At 41.1% G+C, this 23,142-nt stretch overlaps 1 protein-coding gene across 2 annotated transcripts in view; it reads right to left on the bottom strand.

The window, feature by feature from the left end:
• Positions 1–245: 245 nt before the first annotated feature.
• Positions 246–23,142, bottom strand: part of TMCC1 (transmembrane and coiled-coil domain family 1) — a 192,024-nt gene continuing 169,127 nt past the window's right edge. For both annotated transcript variants that reach the window (XM_080809067.1, XM_080809068.1), the window contains exons 3-4: positions 6,662–6,797; positions 246–4,260 (exon numbers count right to left, since the gene is read on the bottom strand). In XM_080809067.1, coding sequence (XP_080665193.1) covers positions 3,946–4,260; positions 6,662–6,797 — 451 coding nt within the window. In that variant the 3' untranslated portion in view covers positions 246–3,945. The remainder of the gene's footprint in view (positions 4,261–6,661; positions 6,798–23,142) is intronic.

Below are 23,142 nucleotides of genomic sequence, written 5' to 3'. Positions count from 1 at the left end.
TCTTACCTACCAGTTGAAAGGAATTGTGGCAAAGTGACAATCTGAAATGATGGGTATAAAATCCTGGGAGACAGTGACAGTCACCCAGCTATCAGTTATGGTTTCAAGATACTGACTGCACGCACACACGCACACACAGTTTCTAATGTACAAACTAATGGAAAGTTTTCAGACTGACAAACTTGTCATGGAAACTGAATATGCAAAAATAAGGAGCAAAATAAACCCGAGTCCAACCACCTCGTTAATAGCTGAGGTCTTTATTTCAATTTGTATGTACAGTAAAAGTGCTGCTGAGAATATGCAGCAACCAGACAAAACAATAAATGTAATTCTCTCTCAACAATTAGCAGCTTAAGATCTATCAACTACAGTGTTAACGTTCACGCGTTCACAAGTGTCATTTCTGTACTTTTCAATTCGTGCAAGTGAGTTTTTATTCTGACACACTTTGATAAAACACACTTACAGTCTAGTAGTCAGTCCTACTGAGGGTATCACCTAGCATACACAACACACAGAAATGTTAACTCTTAGAGCCACGTTCAAAATCCCCAGTTTCATTTGGGGGTGGGAACCATAAATTTTGCCTGTGTCAATTTGTCGATTATAATATTTGGTTTTGTTTTGGATGCATATTTCCCAAAGCTGAAAGGCAGCTCCTCACTGGAACTTACATGGAATTCAGCATTTCATCTGACTGTACCTCAAAGGAATATGAAGTCAGAAACAAAACCAAATGCAGTGAAGACCACATAAAAATATGCTCAGTATTAGGGCATGGCTAGCAAGGAAGGCTTGATCCCAGTGTTTTCCTTCGTATCACATTTTTACCTCAGTTGGGTGGCAAGGGTAGGGGAGAAAGGAGACCCCAGTCAACGAAGTGTAAAATTTAACCTACTTTTTCTTCTTAGGGAGCCAGTGGAGTAGAAAGCCTTCCTTGCTAGGATGCACTGAGTATATACCAAGGAATTGAAATTGGAGCAGACAGAAGTGCCCTTCAATTGAATCATAAAAAAGGTAAAATGTTAGTTATTCTACAACCTGAACAAGAGTCACCCATGCTACCACAGCCAGCCTCAAGCACCAGCACTAACAAGTAATCCAGGAATGCTTCATTTCAAAGGGAATGCTCGTAGTCTTTAAAAGAGAAGCATTAAAGCAAGGGGAAATTACCACTCACAGAACAATTGTTAAACAACCATTAGAGTGAGATTATAGAAGAGCTTCGACTAGACCAGAATTCGGGAACAGCCACAGTGCAAAGAAACACAAAGGCAACAGGTGTGGGCAGCGGGAAGTGGGGGAAGGCATGAAAACAGATGCATGGTTACAAATAGCATTAAATGCAGACAACTGTTGGGCCTGGTGAAGAATCAAGGGACAAGACAGCTAGAAAGCCATTACTGTGACTGACCTAGCCTGAAGCTCCTTCCTAAGACAGTTTGAGAGAGGATGGTGGACAGTTAGCACGGGCCTGTTTGGCTGGGAGCTCAGGGGGCTGTCCAGAGGCGAAAACCATCCTTTGATAGAAATTGTCCCATGGCAAATAGGAACAATTTCAATCCATCCATCACAGTGACTTCTAGTGCCCACAAAACTTAGTAGCCTCTACACAGTTTAGGGGACTCAAAGGTTCTGAGAAAAACTAGAAGATGGTGGCCACAGTCTCTGATTGATAACTTTGTGGGGCTCTCTTCCATACTTGAGTGATTAAGCTAGAGGAGAAGGTTAGGAGAAACTATGCTAGTTTGACAAGGTCACGGTGTCCTTTGGCACTCCTGCCTAAAGTCACTGCAGTATTTTTAGGCAAAGTTAGCATTTAAAATACATAGGCATGAGAACAATTTGTTTTTGGCCTGAACGTGAATTGGTTCCAATTATTTTTTAATAGAAAAATCATCCCTGTGGTCCCTGCTCTGGGCACTAATTTTGAGAGGTCAACAGAGCTAACAGGTTGTACTACAATCATCTGGGGATGGAGTGAAGATTGGGGTACCTGAGTTAAAATATCAAAATGATTATGGAAACAACATGCTGACTCTGAGAAGGCCAGCCTGCCAAAGCCACAGGAGGCTGGAGCTGTCATGTAAACCGTCCCCTCAGACAGAGAAGGCAATGCTAATCTAGTTCCAAAATAATTTCCTGGTGTGGGAAGAACAGGCAAAGGATGCTTTGCTATTCTCTTCAGGGCTGTTATGTGCCCCTTGCTCATCACTTGGTTGCACAGAACTGAGGCCAAGAGGGAACAGCATTTGGGATTCAAAACTATGAATATGAAAAGATTAACCAAGCTTTCTAGATATGCTCTAAAAACCCAGTTCCATCCTGGTAGAACTGGTTACAGCATGGGGAAGAAGGCTCAGTCGTTTTCTTCTAAACTGTCTATAAAAGTCCACTGAGCATAGGTATGTTAGTAAGTCAGTCTAGATGAATAGGAAGTGGATAACATTTTACACCCCAAACTTGGGTCCTTCTAACCTGACAGATCCTTTTCTGCTTTTTTGGGAGAATCACCTTCGGTTGATTCTCTCAGGCAGACAGAATAAAGCTTTGAAATTAAGGATGCTGGGGCCAAAATGCAGACAGAAGATTCCACATCACTTTGGTTTCAGTAATCAGGGGGTGTTAAAAATAAATTAAGGAAACACAAGGAATTATGTATGACTCTCATAATATAGTCTCAATTCTTCCTCAAGACAATCGATCCCAGTCCAAAGTCACTGGGTGAACATTTTCTTGGGGCAAAAAAATCTCTATCCTATCATGCTGGTTTGTGGAAACAGCCTCCTCCTCTCCCTGCACACCCCTTTCCTCTCCAACCAAGCCAAGCCCATGAAGTGGTGGGTGGGGGTGGCAGGACACCAAAGAGCAGCAGCAGCCAGAGGAGGAAGTCTAAGCTGCATCTCAAAACAAGGGCTTCAGAGGAAAGCATTTATAGCAAGTCTTCCCTTACTCAAACTATTTCAAGACAAGAGGGAGCAGCACACTTAAATATCCACACATTTCTTCATTTAAAAACATCACTTCTTTATTTCAAAGGAAAAATAAAAGACCCTCCCAACCCCTTCCAAAAAAACCCAATAATAATAATAACAATAATAAAAAATCCTATTAGAAACCATAAGGAAGCACTGAGAGTTTGAGTATTACATTCTTCAAGTATGCTGTTCGGATTTTTTGTTTTTTTAAGTTGGTGACTATACACATATTTAAAAAAACCTTAAAAGTGCGGCCAAGGGATTTTGCTTCAAATTTAAGTATTTAGAGGGCTACTTCAAAATACTGTAGTAGGGCTTTGCAGTGATCCTTTGGGGGCATGATGCTCTCACTTCTGTATCCTAGCAAAGGTTAAGGGACCAGGTTCAAAAGTGATCATACTCCAGGGTTAGCATGAGTGGCCAACTTGGGTGAGAAAGCCAGGGAGAGATCCATATGTTCTTCCACGGACAAGGACAATCCACCCTGAATCCAAAAATTCAGACATGGAATGTGGCAGGATTTCACAGTAAAGTTAGTCTGGGAGGGGGAGAGGTGGTGAGCCCAGACGAGGCAGGGTGTTAGGTTTAACTGGTTTCCCCTAATCAGGTTTTTGCATCTTTTTAGTGGGTTTTAGTGCAGTCCTTCAAGCCACAATTTAGAATGCCCTTCAGTGTGCTCCAGATTGTTGGTTCATATTAAAGGACTGTTTAAGATTTGCATCCCAAGGAAAATCATGCTACATAAAAATGATCCAAGATTTTTGCCCAAAAAACTTCTTGGATAAAATCTAAAAAATACTATTGCAATTGTGTCTCTTGAAGAAAAAAACATTATTCTAAATGTAAACAGATTCACTCAACTCTTTTGTTGTTGTAGAAAACTTCAGAGTAGGTAAGTTGCTGTCTAATTCTTCACTGCATGCACTCGCCAGAGGGTAGGGGAGCACTGCCTTCTGCGCCAGCATCATCTGGGGGAGGAGAAGAACCGTTCCACATAGCTGAAGAGGGCATCCCAGTGCTTCCAGAGAAAGGCAATGAAAACCACAAGGAATAAAGTGCTGAACGTCCTGTTGCGAGTCTTCATGAGAGGAACCACGCAGTTGGCTACCGTGGAGACAAAGACCAAAAGGACCGCCATGACTGCCAGAAGGATGTTGATGAGTTTGCCCAGAAGGTTCCGGGCAGTCGCATTCTCCAGCCCTTCCAGCTGTACCACCTGCTGCTGCTGCTGCTGCAGCTCCATCTTGGAGATGCGGGTCTGGCACGCCTCCAGGGCCTCCTGTGGGCCAGAACAGGGAATAGTTAAGCCTTCTGCTTACACTACTCTGAATAGATAACATGCACTTTGGGCAAGCCAGATGCATCTTGAGCTATGCCAATGATTTTAAATATGTGAGAGTCTTGAATACGGAAGGCTCAATGTGTAAGTCATTATTCCAGCAATTATTATTCACCTAAACTGCCCTCCATTGCATTCCTCATGGGATGGCTCACAGGAAGTAGCAGCCACATTTGGAATTGGTCTTGAACATTTTAACAACAAGACCTCTAGTATATGATTTTTTTCCATTTAAAAATCACTAATTTAATTGCACAGGACAAGCGTACTTGCTCAACATTTCAAGGAGGATATATAGTCTCTCTTGATATTTTCCTTAAATCCAGGTCTTGGCCTTGAAGTAATACTGTCACTTTGACATGTGTTCCTTCTTTCACCTATGTTTCAATACATACATATTTAAGCCTAGGGAAATGTATGGAATTATTTTTAACTTCCTCTCTTAATATAAATAGTATCATATTATAGGAACCAATGCATAAGTCTTTTTTTTTTTCACTCAACAGTGGGTCCTGCCGATCCTTTCCAAGTCAATGTGTAGAGATTTACCTCATTCTTTTTAATTGCTATGTAGCATTTTGTAGTACAGATAGATACGCCACAGTTTATTCAGCCAGGTCCCTGCTGGAGAGATTTAGGTTACTTTCAACTTTTTCACCGTAACAATGACATGGTGAACATCCTCTGGACATCCTTGTATGCACTACCTGTTGTTTTCCAAGTCAAGTAAATCACAGACATCAGTGTAAAGGGCTCTCTGATCTGTCTTCATAAGAAGAGTATACTCCCTCTACAGCCGCTTTTAAGATTGATCTTTGTAAGGGGGACACTATGCCCAAACACTAGACCAAACATTATAAGTGATATGCTCCCTTCAAGCTGTGAGTTTATATGAAATTCACCCTCAACATTCAGAGGACAGAACCTATTTCCTTAGCTATGGTCAGGTATGCTCCAAAGTTCAGCAGTGGTGGAAGCCCTAGGTTTTTCTGGTCTTGGTTTCAATGCATCCTGGTGTCCTGTGATTTGAGATGAGGGTGAGGCAACTTCAGACCGAAGCAAGCTCATGAATGGACAGTGAATGCTACCCAGACCAGAATGATCATGGGAAAAAAACTAAAACATAAACAGAATTCCGGAGTCTGGAGAAGATGGCAGCTGGGCAAATGATCCAGACATTCCCTTAATTCTTTAAGGCTGTAATACAAGATTCTTGGACCACTTCCCTTCCCTAAGACTAGCTTATTTCAAGATACTTCTTTGTGAAACCAGCAACTGTTCCCTTAGAAATACCTCCCAACTGGAGTAAGAAAAAAGTTACATACTCTATTTCCTCATAGCATTAACTAGAGAGCCTTAAACATAACTGCCTCATGTGTTATTTTCGCAAATGGCCTGGCAATGTGCCTGTAAAAGGTTTGAATTTGGCAACTAGGATAAATGCCTCCTTTGCTATAGTAGAAGACAGACAAGATGGCCCTGAGTCTTGTCAGAGCAGCTCCTGAAATGGTAACCAACAGATGTAATAATGCAGGTGGTCTATATACCGAGACCTGTGATCCTCAGAACATTTCCTAGGAACACAAGCAAGCATACCACCCCTACATGGTACAGCCTTTCAAGAAATGCACATCATTTGAAGGGTAGGTATATTACAGTTGGTATAACCTTCTCTTGATACTCTACAGACCTCATCTTTTTTCCTAAACTTTTCATTATTATGGTAAAACACGCCTAACATTAAATTTTAACCATTTTAGAGTGTACAATTCAGTGGGATTTAGTAAATTCATAATGGTGTACTACCATCACTACCATCAAATTCTAGAACACTTTCATCACCCCAAAAAGAAATCCCCTATCCCTTAGCTCTTACTCCCTATTTCCCCTTCCTGCAGCCCCTGGCAACTGCTCAGCTACCTTCTGTCTCCATAGATTTGCCTGTTCTGGACATTTCATGTAAATGGAATCACATAATATGTGGTCTTTTGTGACTGGCTTTTTTTCACTAAGCATAATGTTTCCCAGATTCATCCATGTTATAGCATGCATCAGTATTTTATTCCTTTTTCTTCTTTTTCATTGTGGTAAAAGACACATAACATAAAACCTACCACCTTAATTAACCTTTTTTAAGCGTACAGCTCAGTGGTATTAAATCCATTCATAATGTTGTGCAGCTGTCACTGCCATCAAACTCCATAGCTCTTTCCATCTTGTAAAACTGAAACTCTATAGTCATTAAACAAAAACCCCTCATTCCCTTCAACCCCTGGCCCCTGCCAACCACCATTCTACTTGTTAGTCTTTTGCTTTTACAAACCCGAGCCTTCATGCTAACCTGGATGTCCCGGGCCCGTTCATAGGACTGATATGCAATTTTCTCTTCCATGCTGGCCAACTCCTGCTTCAAGTTTAAGATTTCATTCTGATGGAGTTCCGTTAGGTCATTTAGTTGTTCTTCTAATCGTTCGCATCTAAGAAGGTGGGGGGACAGTTAGAACTTTATGCATTCTATATTTTTTCCTGGTATTATTCACATATAATCCCCAAAACCCATTCTGCAAAGGAAGAAAACAAAAGCACAAAGAAATTAAGTCAGTGGCCTGGGATAAAAGGGCATGCTAATGGGGACAGCTCTTAGTCCCTGGAATGGACAGCTTGTCTCAAGGCCATATCATAGCAGCAACATGGTTCTTTCACAATCTTCTCAACACACAGTATTTGCAGCAATGCTAGCAGCCCTGGTTAGCTTGGAGCATACTTATAATAAATGAGGGAGTTCTTACTCCGTTCTGAGCAGCAAAAGAGAGGCAAAGACTAGAATACAATTAAGCAGGTTTCATCACACGATAAACAGCACATAAATGAAAACTGACCTTCTAGCGTCACCAGTAGCTTATCCTGATACTGGACAGGTCACTCACCTGGATGTTCATGGTTCAGACCTTCATCCCCATGGCCAAGCACAGTGTCTAGTAGGACATCTCAGTCAACAAATATTTACTGAGAGTCTGCTGTGTACCAGGTATGTTCAAAGTACTGGGAATACAGTGTGGTAAGCAACACAGAATGCCTGCCCTCAGCAGTTTACATGCTAAGATGTATGTGTGTTGGGGGGAGCAGAAAAACCAAGACAACTGCAGGTAAGGATAAGTAAAATGAAGATCAATAGGGGTATATATATGACAGACAGCCTGGTGGTTGGTTAAGCTGGAATAGTCAGAAGAACTCTTCCCTGTTCAGTGCTCTCCAACGATGACAGATGAAACTTGAATGATGATACGAATGGACTTATGAAGATGTGGGGGGAGGAGTATCTTAAGGCAGAAGGAATAGCAAGTATCAAGTTCTCAAGATGAGAACTAGCGTGGCAGGTCTGAGGGACACAAAATAGGCCAGTGTGGCTATAACTGAGAAAAAAACAGGAAGAATGGAGGGAGATAAAGTTCCTTGGGAGCAGGTCATTTAATTCATCTTGTATCTCTAGCACTTAGGACTACCTATGAGAAGGTTATCTACTTAAATGTAGAACCTGGTCTGGGTACCTAAGGACCAGTAGGGTTGAAACAAGTTTTAAGGACAAGATCAGAGATTTGAGGTAGAAAAAGAACATGGGTATAGGATAGGAGATAAAAATGGAAATCTGGCCTTAAGAGGTAGGTATGGGGTTGGGTTTCTGGAACAGAAAGTAAATGGGCCCAAAGCAGATTGCTGATGGGGGAGGGATGACATGAGGAACACAGCGTTTTAGGAATATGGGTTATGTAGAGGAGAAGAGGATAGACTGGGGTAGGCTGTGTGTGGGAATTCCAGGAACCAGACAAAGAGATACGTAGGTAGGAGGATAGTTGAACACTATACATTAAAACAGACTGGAAAGGGAACAATAAACACATCTCTAGTTTGTGGTGAATAAAATGTAAATCTCTCAGTCAGACAGAGGGCTCAGGTCGACAGGAGAATACACTACTACTGAACACTACTGGGGCAAACACACACCCAACGCTAGCATAGAAGCCTCAAGAGACTCTGTGTTTAAAAAAAAAAAAAAAAAAAAAGAAAAAAGATGACATTTAAAACTACCCTCCCTTTCCTTGTTTTTAATCTCATATATAGCACACCAACTTTTAAGGAATACACAGAAGTTTTCTGTTTAAGGTAATTCTTATACTGCAGCATCACTGATATTCTCCCTCCCAATAATTATATAATAATTATATCCTACACTCCATTCTTTCTCTAAGAAACAAGTATTTTTATTTAAAAGGCACAGTCCGACCCGTTTCACTGTATTACTGAATCCTACTGAGTTCTCCTTTATCCTTAATAGGCATCTGTATTGTTTTCTCTCGCACTGAAATTCTGTTACTGAAGTGATGGAACAGATCAGAGAGTGTTTCCCCCTGTTACCTGTAACTCGGGCCCGTATTCTCTGTGACTGTCTTTTCACTTCATCTGCTGCCTAGGGCATGTGCTCAGAAACAGGCACCACCTCTAGAACTGATTTTCTATAAAATTTTAAGTCTACCAACTGCCATAAGAATACGTTGACATACTACTGCCTTTTCAGGTTCGTCCTATTTTATTTAAATAAGCTCACTATTCTGTGCTGTTTTTAGGATTTGATGACTTCATCATTCTCTCTCCTTACCAGAGATGGGACAGAGGCTTTATAAAAGGAGTGTTCCAAAGTCTCAATCCCTTGAGATTTAAGGGAAGAGCTGGGCCTAGAAGCAAATAACCCTCCTAACCTAAGGATTGATGCTGGGTGACAGGGAGGGGAGCATGGCAGTGGTGACAATCAGTCTGCTGATGAGAACAGACCCATGTGACATTTTGGCATGTGTTCCATAATTGTATAGTCTTTCAGGAATGTTGGAGAATATATGATATAAACGTAGCTCAAGCATACCACTAAAACAGAAAAGTAACAGCAGCTGCTGCCATTTATTTAGTGTCTACTATATATCCAAATTAATTTTTTAAAAGGTTTTATTTATTTATTTGACAGACTGAGATCACAAGTAGGCAGAGGCAGGCAGAGAGAGAGAAGGGGAAGCAGGCTCCCTGCTGAGCAGAGAGCCCGATATGGGGCTTGATCCCAGGACCCTGGGATCATGACCTGAGCTGAAGGCGAGGCTTTAACCCACTGAGCCACCCAGGTGCCCCCAAATTAATTTTTTAAAAGTTTATTTATTTGGTGGGGGGAGAGGCAGAGAGAAACTCAAGCAGGGTCTGTGCTGAGTGTGGAGCCCAAAGCAGGCTTGATCCCAGGACCCTGAGATCATGACCTGACCCAAAATCAAGAGACACCTGACTGCACCACTCAGGCGCCCCTATCGAAATTCATTTTTAAAACTCCAAGAGGGTAGTAGGTATTATCTTCACTTTACAGATAAGGAAACTGAAGCTCAGAGAAGTAAAGTGACTTGTCTAAGGGCACACAGAAATAAAGTAGGGAGCAAAGATTCAAATCCATGTATGGTTGACTTTATTTTTTTATTTTATTTTATTTTTTTAAAGATTTTATTTATTTATTTGACAGAGAAAGATCACAAGTAGGCAGAAGGGCAGGCAGAGAGAGGAGAGAGAAGCAGACTCCCTGCTGAGCAGAGCCCAATGCGGGGCTCGATCCCAGGACCTAAGATCATGACCTGAGTGGGAGGCAGTGGCTTAACCCACTGAGCCACCCAGGCGCCCCGTCATGTATGGTTGACTTTAAACCCAAGTTTTTAACCTCTATACTGTGATGCCACTTTGAAACTACTCAAGAAGCCCAGATGAGCTAAACTCCCTTTTGTAAGTAAGAAATCTGAGGCATGTCTATAGTTGATCCAAATTACACAGCCATACAGGGAGCTGGACCAAGCTACAGTAACATGATTGTTTGGAGCCTGATGTCAAGGTGGAGTCAATGGGAGGAAGAATGTAGTAACTCTATATACCTAGAATCAAAAAGAGGATAATAAAAAGTGTTGGGGAGGATGTGGATAAATTTGAACTCTCATACAGCTGGTAGGAATATAAATGGTGTCTCAAGCTTTGGAAAAGAGTTTGGCAGTTCCTCCAAAAGTTAAATATAGAATTACTGTATCACCCAGAAATTCCACTCCAGGTATACACTGAAGAGAAATTAAAACGTATTTCCACTCAAAAAGGTGTACACAAACATTCACAACAACATTCTTTTTTTTTTTTTTTTAAGATTTTATCTATTTATTTGACAGACAGAGATCACAAGTAAGCAGAGAAGCAGGCAGAGAGAGAGGAGGAAGCAGGCTCCCTGCCAAGCAGAGAGTCCGATGCGGGGCTCGATCCCAGGACCCTGGGATCATGACCTGAGCTGAAGGCAGAGGCTTAACCCACTGAGCCACCCAGGCGTCCCACAACAACATTATTCTTGATGGCCAAAAAGTGGAAACAAGTAAATGTCCATCAACTGATGAATGGATAAATAAAATGTGGAGCAACTGTACAATGGAATATTACTTGGAAATGAAATGAAATGAAATAATGACACATGCTACAAGATAGATGTATACATTATTGTATATATACAATAATGTAACACATTATTCTAAGTGAAAGACACTGGTCAGAAAGGACCACAAACTGTATGATGCCATGTATATGAAATGTCCCAAACAGGTAAATCTATAGAGATAAGAATTAATGATTGCCAAGATCTGGGTGTAATGGGAAGATTGGAGGGCAATAAAGATGCCCTAAAACTGATTATGGTGATAGCTGTATATATCTGTAAATACACTAAAAATCACTGATATATATATATTTTCTTGTTGTTTTTAAGATTTTATTGGAGACAGAGACAGACAGAGAATGAGCAGGGGGAGGGGCAGAGGAAGAAACAGACTCCTCACTGAGCAGGGAGCCCCACATGGGGCTGGATCCCAGAACCCTGGGATCATGACCTGAGCCGAAGGCAGACACCCAACTAACTGAGCCACCCAGGCACCCCTGAACTATATATGGGTGAATTCTATGGTATATAAATCATATCTCAATGAAGCTGTTAAAAAAGATTATGGATGTCTGCAATTTACTTTGAAATGCATTAAAAAAATAAGAGGAAGGTGGTGCCTGCGTGGCTCAGTCAGTTCATTTTGGCCCAGGTCATGGTCTCAGGGTCGTGAGACGGAGTCCATGTTGGCCTCTGTGCTCAGTGTGGAGTCTGCTTGAGATTCTCTCCCTCTCCCTCTGCCCCTTCCCCCACTCTCTCTCTAATAAATAAATAAATCTTTTTAAAAAATGAGAGGAAGGATGGATAGATGGGAAGATATGTGAGAAAACACAGCAGAATGTAGAATCTAAGAAGTGGGTGGTATGAGTGCTCACTGTATAACTGTTTCCAACTTTGCAGCATATTCAAGGTTTATAATAAACACTGGGGAAAAATGATTATAGCCAGGAAAATTTGGGTTTGAGTCCTACGTCTGCCTCTCTTAAACTGTTAGTTAAGTTAGCTTGCTTTTCAAAGCAAGTTCCTTCATCTATAAAATGAGGGTAATAATCTTAATTTTTTATACTCATGTCAACACAAAAGCATTGTTAAAAAATGTCAGTTTTTTGTCCTTTCCATCTTCACAATGTACCCAAACATAATGGCCCTTTCCCTCTTTCCTTCCTTCCTCTCTCTTTCTTTCCGTTTTACTTATTTATTTATCAGAAAGAGAGAGAGAAAAAGCAGGGGGAGTGGCAGGCAGAGGGAGAAGCAGACTCCCTGCTGAGCAAGGAACCGGACCCAGGACTTGATCCCAGAACCCTGGGATCATGACCCAAGCAGAAGACAGACACCCAATGGACTGAGCCATCCAGGAATCCCACATAAAGGCCTTTTTGAAAATGTTTCTACTTATTAAAGAAGGCATCACTTGAAAACATGCTCCCTGAAAGGAATTCATGGGCAATTTGAAAAACTTTTTAGCCAGCCAAATATTTCCCGTGGTGACTAATTCATGGCCTTAATCTCATTTTAGGCTCACTGCAGTCCACATTACTGTGCTAACTATACAATAAATCCAAATATCTTACACTCGATTTTACAGGTCTCAAAGATGATCACTATCATACACCTCCCTATACATCTAGAGCTGTTAAAATCAGTATGTTGTGAAGAAAGTATACCACAAACATCGGAAGTATTGTTTGAAAGATAACATAGGTTCCCTTAAAAGAAGGAATCTTAGGGGCGCCCGGGGGGCTCAGTGGGTTAAAGCCTCTGCCTTCAGCTCGGGTCATGATCCCAGGGTCCTGGGATCGAGCTCCGCATCGGGCTCTCTGCTTGGCAGGGAGCCTGCTTCCTCCCTCCTCTCTCTCTGCCTGCCTCTCTGCTTACTTGTGATCTCTGTCTGTCAAATAAATAAAAAAATCTAAAAAAAAAAAAAAAAAAGAAGGAATCTTAAACTCTGGAGGTTAGAAAAGATCTTAGAAATCTAGTTGCATCTCTTTCAACTGAGGGATTATTTCTATGACACCCGTGACAAGCACTGAATACCTCCAGCTGCAGGGTTTCATTTTTCTTAAGGCAGTGTTTTTCACTATTAGAGAAGTTTTTTTTTTTTTTTTTTTAGATTTTATTATTTATTTGACAGACAGAGATCACAAATAGGCAAAGAGGCAGGCAGAGAGAGGGAGGGATAAGCAGGCTCCCTGCTGAGCAGAGAGCCCCATGTGGGGCTCGATCCCAACCCAGGCCAGCAGGCAGAGGTTTAACCCACTGAGCCACCCAGGCACCCCTAGAGAAGCTCTTTTTAAAACTGAACTAAAACGTAGCTATTTGTAACAAGCTACTTCCTTGCCTGCATTACCTCTGCTACCTGCATTCAGCAACAGGAAGTAGTTCCCCCATGTAATTCTATAGGACGAATCCCTGGTAAAGTCTTAACTGCGCCTGCATCTGTCAGTGTCATTTTGAACTCAGTCTGCTGATGGTGGTTTCTTTCAGCATGCTCTCTGTGCACATATTTGTAAAGATAAGCCTGTCTTCTGTTGTCTTCATCCTGGGTGAAGACACAGAGGCCCAGAGAGGGCAAGGCCAGGCCAGAGCTCACAGGTTGCTACGAGAGAATATTCCAGCCCCAAGCCTGGGCTAGGGTGACATATACTTTGGTGTGCATTATAAAAGATTGGGTGAGAAGACCTTCCTGCCCCACCTCTCCACCGAACTATCAGCAGTAGCAAGTCCATGCTGGGGGACCAAGGTTTAAGTTCCCTATTCTGTCATTTTATCTGTGTTTAGGAGTCCCACAGCTACACATCTAGTTGAAAAGAAAAACTGCATTCACATTTGTGTTTTATTTTATTTTTCTTTGAGCACCTACTGACTGAAAGGGACAAGAATAAAGTGAGCAGAAAGTTGCCAAGTACCAGGCAGATTAAGGTACAAAATATGTTTCTTCCCCCCAAGTTTTAACACTCTTTTTTTTTTTTTAAAGATGTTAATTTTGAGTAAATGCTATACCCAACTTGGGGCTCGAACTTAACTCTGAGGTGAAGAGCCACATGCTCTACTGAGCCAGCCAGGCGCCCCAACACTCTTAATATGCTGCTGAAATGCAGTCCTTGAACCCCACGTTCTTTTCTATAATTTTAGATCCAAATCGGTGTAAGGCATTCAGATTTTTTTTTAGTATATATAATTTTAAGTCCCTATTTAATTAGAATGTGCATTACTGACTTCTTTCACCCATTGTTTGAGTCTTTCCCCCCTTCTTGAGTTTTATCCTTTAGTATTTCCTTCAGCAACGGTTTCCATGAGTGGTAATTTTTGTTTACATATGTCTGAAAGTTCTCAATTTCACTCTCTTTCTTGAATAATAAATTAGGTGTACCCAGCATTCTGAGGTCACAGTTATTCTTCCCTGGCACTCTGAAGGTATTATTGCTTTGTCTTCTGGCAGTATAATCTCTCGCTTGTTTGGTCCATTTCACATTGAGTTTCTTTCATCAACTGGATTTCCCTGTGCCATCTGCAACTTTTGCTTGACAGTATTTTATGGAGTTCCCTCCTACATGTATCTCTTTCAGGTTCCTTTTTGGGCTATTTCAAGGCTTTGGGTTGTGATAAAATATGTTTTGGATACTGTCACTTGTGAATACCTAAGAGGATTTATTAATAACACTTCAGGCTGCCCCTCAGATTTTTATCTGTTTGTAAAGAGGGAAATTCTGTAGTTATGCAACACTATATATAAATATGTAACACTGTATATGAATCACAGGGTACTTAACAAAAGTCCTTAGCACTTGTTCCCAACATTCTTGAACCTTATTATAAGCCAATGTTTATCATAAAATGGTCACTAACATGACAAGGGTTCTGGAAACTATTTTCACACTGGATTTGGTTTTTCTTTAAAAATTTTTTTCTTGGGCACCTGGGTGGCTCAGTGGGTTAAGCCTCTGCCTTCGGCTCGGGTCATGATCTCAGGGTCCTGGGATTGAGCCCTGCATCGGCCTCTCTGCTTGGCGGGGAGCCTGCTTCCTCCTCTCCCTCTGCTTACTGCTCTCTCTACTTGTGATCTCTTTCTCTATCAAATAAATAAATAAAATCTTCAAAATAATTTTTTTTTCTTTTTCTTTAAAAGATTTTTTTTATTTGAGAGCACACACACATAGGAATGGGGAGCGGAGGGCAGAGGGAGAAGCAGACTCCCTGCTGAGCAGGGAGCCCAAGACAACGGCTGCAGGGCTGGATCCCAGGACCGAGATCATGACCTGAGCCAAAGGCAGACAGAAAACTTAACCCACTTAGCCACCCAGACGCCTCTGTTTTTATGCAATTTTTACCAGCCGATAATCTGCTCAGTCTGGGCTTTGGTTTCAAACCCTGGCTGTGCAACCCACCAGTGTGGGTGATCCTGTGAAGAGGCAATCTACCTACTCCAAAGGGCAACTGTGAAGTTGAACAGAAGTTAGACGTCAAATGTCCTGCACAGAAATGGAGCTCAGTGGGAAAGATTCATCACGGGTATACATTTGGTTTCATTTTTGTCTTTTACGATCTTCCCAGGTCCCTCCAACAATCCCTAGTGAGAAAGTTCAAAAGGACTGCTTGTTGACCTCAAGTGCTGTGTGGCTCCAACATTCAAGGCTTCCTCCTTCTGACTTTCCCCCCCTTTAATTCTCCACTTCTTCATCTATCACTACATCCTCAATTTTACATTTTCTAAAATCTTCACTGTTCTAGTATACTTTTTCCTGACATCTCACAAATGGGCTTTCTGGGTACATATTCTGTCCTTCTTTCAAAAAGGACAAGAGAGGCACAAGCCTCTTTTCTTACTTGCTCATCAGGAGGGCCAGCACATACAAATGGGTTCCTGCTATTTCCCTGACTCAACTTTGCCAAATAACTAAGTCCATTCACTGGTCTGTTCCAAGCTTTCCTTTAAATTGATGAAACTGTTCTACCTACCTTCCTTTCATGGCATGTGTTTTGTATGTGTGAGCGGGAAGGTATCTCAAATAAATTTCATCTGATCTTTGCAAATCTCTGGAGAGAGCCGAATAGAAACTGCTAATCCTCACTATGCTCCTGCGGAAAATGAAGTCCTTCAGAGATGGAATAATTTACTCATGGTTACATGAGAAATTAACAGCAAGATTTCCTCAAGCTGAGAATCTTCCCAAATGAGAAAATACACTATTGTTCCCAGAGATAGTACTTAAAATAGTGAAATAGCATTTGGGTAAGTAGAATGCGCTCCATTTCCCTGCAGATGAAAACAGACCAACAGGTTAGGAGACTTGCCAAGTTGACATAAAGCTGCAGAACTCAAGGGTGAAGCAAGACCCACAATGGGTTCAGTTGAAACAGCCCCATTAATTCACCAACTAATAACTACTAGCATTTGCTTTCCTCTTCAAGTCATAAGAATTACCTGGAGAATGATGACTTTCTGAAAGAACAGAAAAGTCACAGCTGTTATTGTGTAGCTGAAACCCCATTACACTTACACATTTTTTTTTTTTAAAGTAGGCTCTATACCCAACTTGGGGCTCAAATTCACGACCCTGAGATCAAGAGTTACCTGATCTACCAGCTGAGCCAGCCAGGCGCTCCTACACTTACACAGCTGTGTTTGGGTTACTACAGTAAGTGCCTCCAATCTGCAGGAAACATCAGGGAGAAAACCAAGAAAGTCTTAAACTTTGAGGCTTTTGTAAAATATGATGAACAAAGAGGTTGGCAAGATGCCCTTGGTGCTTGGAATGTAGGTCTTCTGGGTTGCCTCAGCACCTTAAAGATCTTTACTGGGCCTGTCATTACTGAAACACTTTTGCTGATTTGTTCACCCAGGTCACGGAAGTTTGCTTCTTAGCTCTTTTCACAACCTCACAACCCACAATTTGAAAGCACAAACCTGATCAAGCTTAGCAATTTCCAATCAAACGTTTTTCAGTGCCATCAGTCATTTTTATGTGGCTTACATAACCTACATGTGAAATTATGGTCTGAAATCAGGCTAACACAAAGAGCCCAGTAAAGATGATGTAATGTCATTTTGGGTGGAGGAGTGCATGTGGGGGAGGAATTTAGGGTTCAATCTACATTTAGTTAATCACTGTAAACATCAAAGTACCAAAATACTAACACCAATAATAACAAAAGCCATAACCACCCACCCCCACACCCCATGCCTTTTTATGTGTGGCATCTGCCTCTGATTCATGAAGACATTTCTACATTAATCCTTGTCCCTGGGAGGTACTTCAATTTCTAATTAAGAAATGCGAGGCTGAGAAAGATGCAGTAACTTCCCCTTACTAGGTTAATGAGGTGTACTGAGAATCCTAAACACTTGGTTCATGCTTCCTGTTTCTAGATTTCCTTTATTATTGTCTTTTAAAAAACTTACTGTTTCTATACCCTTAATCAAATGCAAAATGTAAACAACAACAAAAGGAAGAAAATACCCATTATTCCAGTTCCTATTGACTTCCCACTACTCCCATTATTAATATTATAATCCCTTTTACTTTACTTGCTAGTGTTTACTTCCTACCTAAATCCTAAAATAGGGAAGTAAAATACCCAGGGAATTCAAAGAAAGAACATGTCTGTCCTCTCATTAAATATTAGTATCAAATGAAAGAGTGGGGGTGGGGAAGGAAAAGTACACTGTGTACAGTCTTTCACATGTGATTAAAAAAAATTTTTTTTAAAGATTTTATTTATTTATTTGACAGAGATCACAAGTAGGCAGAGAGGCAGACAGTGAGAGAGTGAGAGAGAGAGAGAGAGAGAGAGAGAGAGAAGCAGGCTCCCCGCTGAGCAGAGAGCCTGATGCGGAGTTCGATCCCAGGACCCTGGGATCATGACCTGAGCCAAAGGCAGAGGCTTTAACCCACTGAGCCACCCAGGCGCCCCCACATGTGATTTTTTAAAATCAAGAACTCTCTCTAAAGGATTTTAATCTCTTGATATGATGCCAATTAGAGCTCTCTGGACATGAAGTCGGGGGGCATTTCTTGGTCCTACAAGTATATGATTTTGGCACGTGCTTTCCATGAGACTCCAGCTGGATCACAGAGGAATATAAGATTAATACTCTCATTTTGAGACTTTTTACTCAAAAGTCCTTCCCAAATCATTACAACTCAAAGAAAACTTAGACACTTGAATACGGTTTGAGTTTAACTATTAGTGAACAGAAAGCCTGAAGACTGTGAGACCTTTTTTCAGTATAGGTTATGTCATATTTTGACATGTGAAATCCATCCCCCATCCCCAAGCAAAATGTGCTCTATTTACAAAATATAAAAAGACATCTAGATTTTGTTGTAGGTAAACAATTAATAAATAAGTAAATTAATAAAATGTTTCAGCCACTGGAGGTCAACACAGTTGTCATCTTAGATTAAAGATAAGCCGGGCTCTTTTGTGTCAAATTCCTGATGAATGAGAAACTGGATGAGTATCAGGCTGGGAATGTTTCACCTAGTGCATCACTCTTCGGGTGTGGCTCAAAAGTTCAGAGCCATCTCTGAGAGCCGGGATAGGGAAGTGTGCTTCCCTAATTGGGCAATAGGTCAGTAGGACAGGATGGCTGAAGAATCTTGCAGAGTGGGTACTGAGAGAAACAGGAAGAACCAGATCCCAGGGCTAACACCAACAGGGACCCAAGGTAGCTTCTGCCAGGGTTTGACTAGAACAAACACAGCTGGGGTAGGGGTATGACATGTGGTGGGAACCTGAATATATTCCTGGCTGAATTGGGGAAAGTGGATGTTCCCTCTTTACTTTTTGTTACTTCATTTGTGTTGAAGCCTGAAAAGAGGCTAGGAAACACTGAACTAGCCTGCAGTTGGAAAGGAAAAAGCACAGAATCAGTCCCTGAAACGTTCAGGGTAGGCAGTGCATTACCTTAAAGACAAGAAACAGTAGATGCCTATAGCATAGAGGGAATAAATAAAAGCCAGGGCAGGGGAGGTATCTAGGCAATCTGAAAACTTGGTAATGACAGATTTCTTTTTTTTTTTTTAATTTTTTAAATCAACATATACTGTATTATTCGCCCCAGGGGTACAGGTCTGTGAATCGTCAGACTTACACACTTCACAGCACTCACTGTAGCACATACCCTCATACCACATACCCTCCCCAATGTCCATAACCCAATGTCCATAACCCCCTCCCCACGGCAACCCTTGTTTTTGTTTTGTGAGATTAAGAGTTTCTTATGGTTTGGGTAATGACAGATTTCTAATATCCTGTCACACTACACACCATACTAGGTGCTTCATGTACATTATTATCTCCTTTAATAATCTCAACAACCCTGTATAGTATACATCATTATCTTGTTTTTATAGAGGAAACTGAAACAGTCATACAAAAGAGCTGGCAAGTGAATGCAGGTTTGTCTAACCTCAATCACTTAACTGAAGTGAGTAAGTTTTCTCTCCCTCTCCTTCTCACCTTCCCTTCCATTCTTCCTCCTTTAACTCTTCAGTGGCTATGTTGGGAAGAGCATATCTGTAAATCTCTTTTATGGAAGGTCTTACTTTTCCTAAGAACGTATCTCAATTGGGCTTTATTTCTCAATAGGAGCTAATTTGATCCAATATTCTCAAGTTTCTATTTCAAACTCATTGTCCAAACCTAGTCTACATATACTCTGGAGACTCTCAGATCAATTTATAATTGACACAGGTCTAATACCTGGAATAAAGGGGCCAAAATAGCTGTCTCTGGTGATATTTTTCCTTCCTTTTTTTTTTTTTAAGATTTTATTTATTTATTTATTTGAGAGAGAGAGAGAGAGAGAGAGAGAGCATGAGAGGGGAGAAGGTCAGAGGGAGAAGCAGACTCCCCACAGAGCTGGGAGCCTGAAGCAGGACTCGATCCCAGCACTCCAGGATCATGACCTGAGCCAAAGACAGTCGCTTAACCGACTGAGCCACCCAGGTGCCCTGATGATATTTTTCTAATGTCTAGTGATGGTAAAATAAAATAGTATTTAACTGATCATTTGTTTAGTTAAAACTCCAATGGCCTGCACCTAACTGGGTTAGCCTAGCTACCTAAGGTTGTGCTGCATGTGACAACTGCTCTGGTGACTGCCTTCTTCCGTATTTTTGCTCTTATGACTCAGGGCAATTTAAAATATCCCTGGGCTTAATACAAACAGTATCAGAAGCCGATTTCCAAAGGACAGTAATCCCCTTAAAATAGAATCTTTTAAAATGGCACACTGCTCATCAGGCGGAGGGTTTTTAGCCTGCCTACCTGACACTGCTACGCACGGGCAACAGCTGAGTAGGATTCCCAGCCAGATCCCTGAAGGCAAAAACTACAACAGGAACCTGTAAAACTGTCAATGAATGTTTTCCTAGTTCTCTCCTATTTTCAATACATTTTGCCACCGCTCAACTTTTTCCTCTGGTAGCTCAGTAATATATTATACACCCTATGGGAACAGGACCAGTGTTCCAGTTTTTTGCAGATTAAATATATGTTAACAATTTTATTGTGTGACTTGGCAAAAGTCAATTTATCTTTCTGGGCCTCGGTGTACTCAAGCGTAAAATGAGATTAAACTAGATATTGAAGGGCCCTTCTATCCCTGAAGTACTACATGAACACAAGTTCTACTAATAAACCTGTGATAATACTTTAATGGAATGTACAGACTACCTACACAAGTGAGCACAATCCCATTATTAGAAAAACTGTCTAAACCTCGCATCCTTCTTTCCCAAAATACATGCTCTCACTCATATCTGAGAACCCAACAAACAACTCAAAGATTAAATATCTAGTTCCTGATAAAAGGTTGAGGTGGAGCTCACATCTACGCTGTTACAGCGGCTTCCTGGGCTGAATGCATATGGGTGCTGAAGACTTAACTCAGCCATGGCACAGTTTATGGGGGTGAAGATAGAGACTGTACTCCACAGGCTTCTGAATGTTTCTTCAGAGTAAGTAGATGGTCTTGGGTAAAAATCTTAACTTGGCCTTACTCACGGGTAGAGAGCAACAGGAAGGACATTAAGTGACAATACTGAAAAGGGACTGTGCAAAGTGGGAAATAAGGGTGGTAGTGAAAGTTTCCTTAGTAGGTTTCCCCTATTACCTATATAGCTGTAGAAAACCTTCCAGAGTTTGTGCAGTTGTACATTTTTTTTTCGCATTCACAGAATTTTATACAATATGTTAGGAACAGTGACTCAGCTTTTAGCGAAACACACTTTGACCTGGAAATGGCCCAATACCCGATGTAGTTAATGGTTCCTAAAGCTAGACTATAGGCTAGTCTTTCAATCAAGCAGAATTCAGCTAGACTATAGTCTTTAGATAATAACAGGTTTCTGGGTTGAGCCTGGGGGAAAAATCCTGTCCTGAAATAAAAACAAAACAAAACAAAAAACCACTGGCTTTGGATTCACATTATTCCTGGCTTTACCACTTACTAAGTAACCTTTTGGCAAAACGTAAAACCTCACTGGGCCTCCATTTCCTCACCTGTAGAATGAGGAAAATACAGTCCACCTAAAGGGCTACCATGAGGATTAGCAAATATATGTAAGGTATCTAGCATTATGCACACCGCAGGAGTTAAGTAAACGCTGAGTGATAGTGTTTTCCTCCACCTCATTTAAATAACAAGCAGCAACACTGTACAGAGCCTGCCTCCTGTCAACTCACATATCAGTAAAATAAACTAAAGCACAGAAAATAAACTGAAATGGATCTAGAGTGGCCATGTATGCTTCAACTGGTTCTTGCTCACAGAAGAATCCCTTAAGTTCATCCCTAGCTAGCCTACTTTCTTCTTAGACAAAAAGCCAAACCTACAACAGCGCTCAAATAGAAATTAGTAAAGAGAGGCTGTTGCAGGCAGCTCAGTAACAGTGTGGAGATAGGGAAAGGAAAAAGAACAAATTTTATAAAAACCAGACAAAAGAACTTTAAGGAGCAAGCTATCTTGGACTGTTTACTGCACAGGCACATAATCATACCACTCTCACTGACCTGACAGCATCACTGAGCTCGAACACCACTGTTCTATACTATTTCCAATCAAGTTAAGGTTCACTGTGTTACTCTATTAAAAGAAGGTAGAGGGGCACCTGGGTGGCTCAGTGGGTTAAGCCTCTGCCTTCGGCTCAGGTCATGATCTCGGGGTCTTGGGATCGAGTCCTGCATCAGGCTCCCTGCTGAGCAGGGAGCCTGCTTCCCTCTCTCCCTCTGCTGCTCCCCCTGCTTGTGCTCTCTCTCCTTCTCTCACTCTCTGTCAAATAAATACGTTCTTTAAAAAAAAAAAAAAAAAAAGGTAGAGACATTCGCTTAAAATGCAAAAGAAAACTTTTGATACTTAAGAGTAAGCTTCAATGTGTGGGAAAACTTGACTTATATGAAATGGTTCAGAGATTAACAAAATTAAGTATATTTACTGGTTAAAAACATGTAACAGAGGAGAAATTTCTAACTGCTCTATACATGGAAATACTGGTGCAACAAAATAGCTGAGTGAAGCAGTTGTGACATTTCTGGTGCCTTTAAAGGCTTTCTTTCTTCAAGATTCCACTTTAAGGAAAGATAATTCTAAAGTTTAAGTGATATGACAAAAGTCAGATTACACATTATACTATGTCTTCCCTGGCTCTCCAAGTTTTACCTCTGTTTTTGAAAATTCTTAAGTCTTCTTTATTCTCTATTCCATAAAACTAATCATTCACTCACTACAGAGAACCCAAAATGCAATGAAAGAAATGTACTTCTCATTACCTCACAAGTGTTTTGGACTTGATTCTTACAATGAGGTGATAATTACCAGCTAAAAGTTCTATCCTGTGCCTGGATTATTTTAAACTGGTACAAAGGTGGGCCTTGGGAGACCCGTTTTTCTTCTCTGATTTTCTCGTATTGGTCTACATCTGATTTGAAGACATAAGGAGCTCTCTATGAATTTTAAGCTCTGAAAGAATTTAAAAACTGGAATGTTTTTAACTATCCATTCAAAATAAAGGGATCAAAGCAGGCAGTTGGGTTTTTTGGTTTGTTTTTTGTTTTTTTGAGCATCTAACTGTGGGAGGCCTGGGTCTCCATGTTTAGGGGGTCTCCTCTGATAGCAGCAGTAGGAGCTGCTACCTAACATCAATTGAGCAGTCACAGGACCAGGCACTGAGCTATGTGCTTTACATAAATTATTCCATTTCGATGTCACAATAACCTTATGAAGGACTGTTACTACTCCTACGTTATAGATGAGGAAACCAAGACTTTGAGAGGTTTAGAAACCTGCCCAATTTTCAAGGTTAGCAAGTGGCAGAACTAGTATTTGAACCTGG

This window comes from Martes martes (genome assembly GCF_963455335.1).
Source record: "Martes martes genome assembly, chromosome: 1".
In the NCBI taxonomy this organism is placed as follows: domain Eukaryota; kingdom Metazoa; phylum Chordata; class Mammalia; order Carnivora; family Mustelidae; genus Martes; species Martes martes.
The sequence above is the reverse complement of the archived record's forward strand: the minus strand, read 5'-3'. Positions and strand labels throughout refer to the sequence as shown.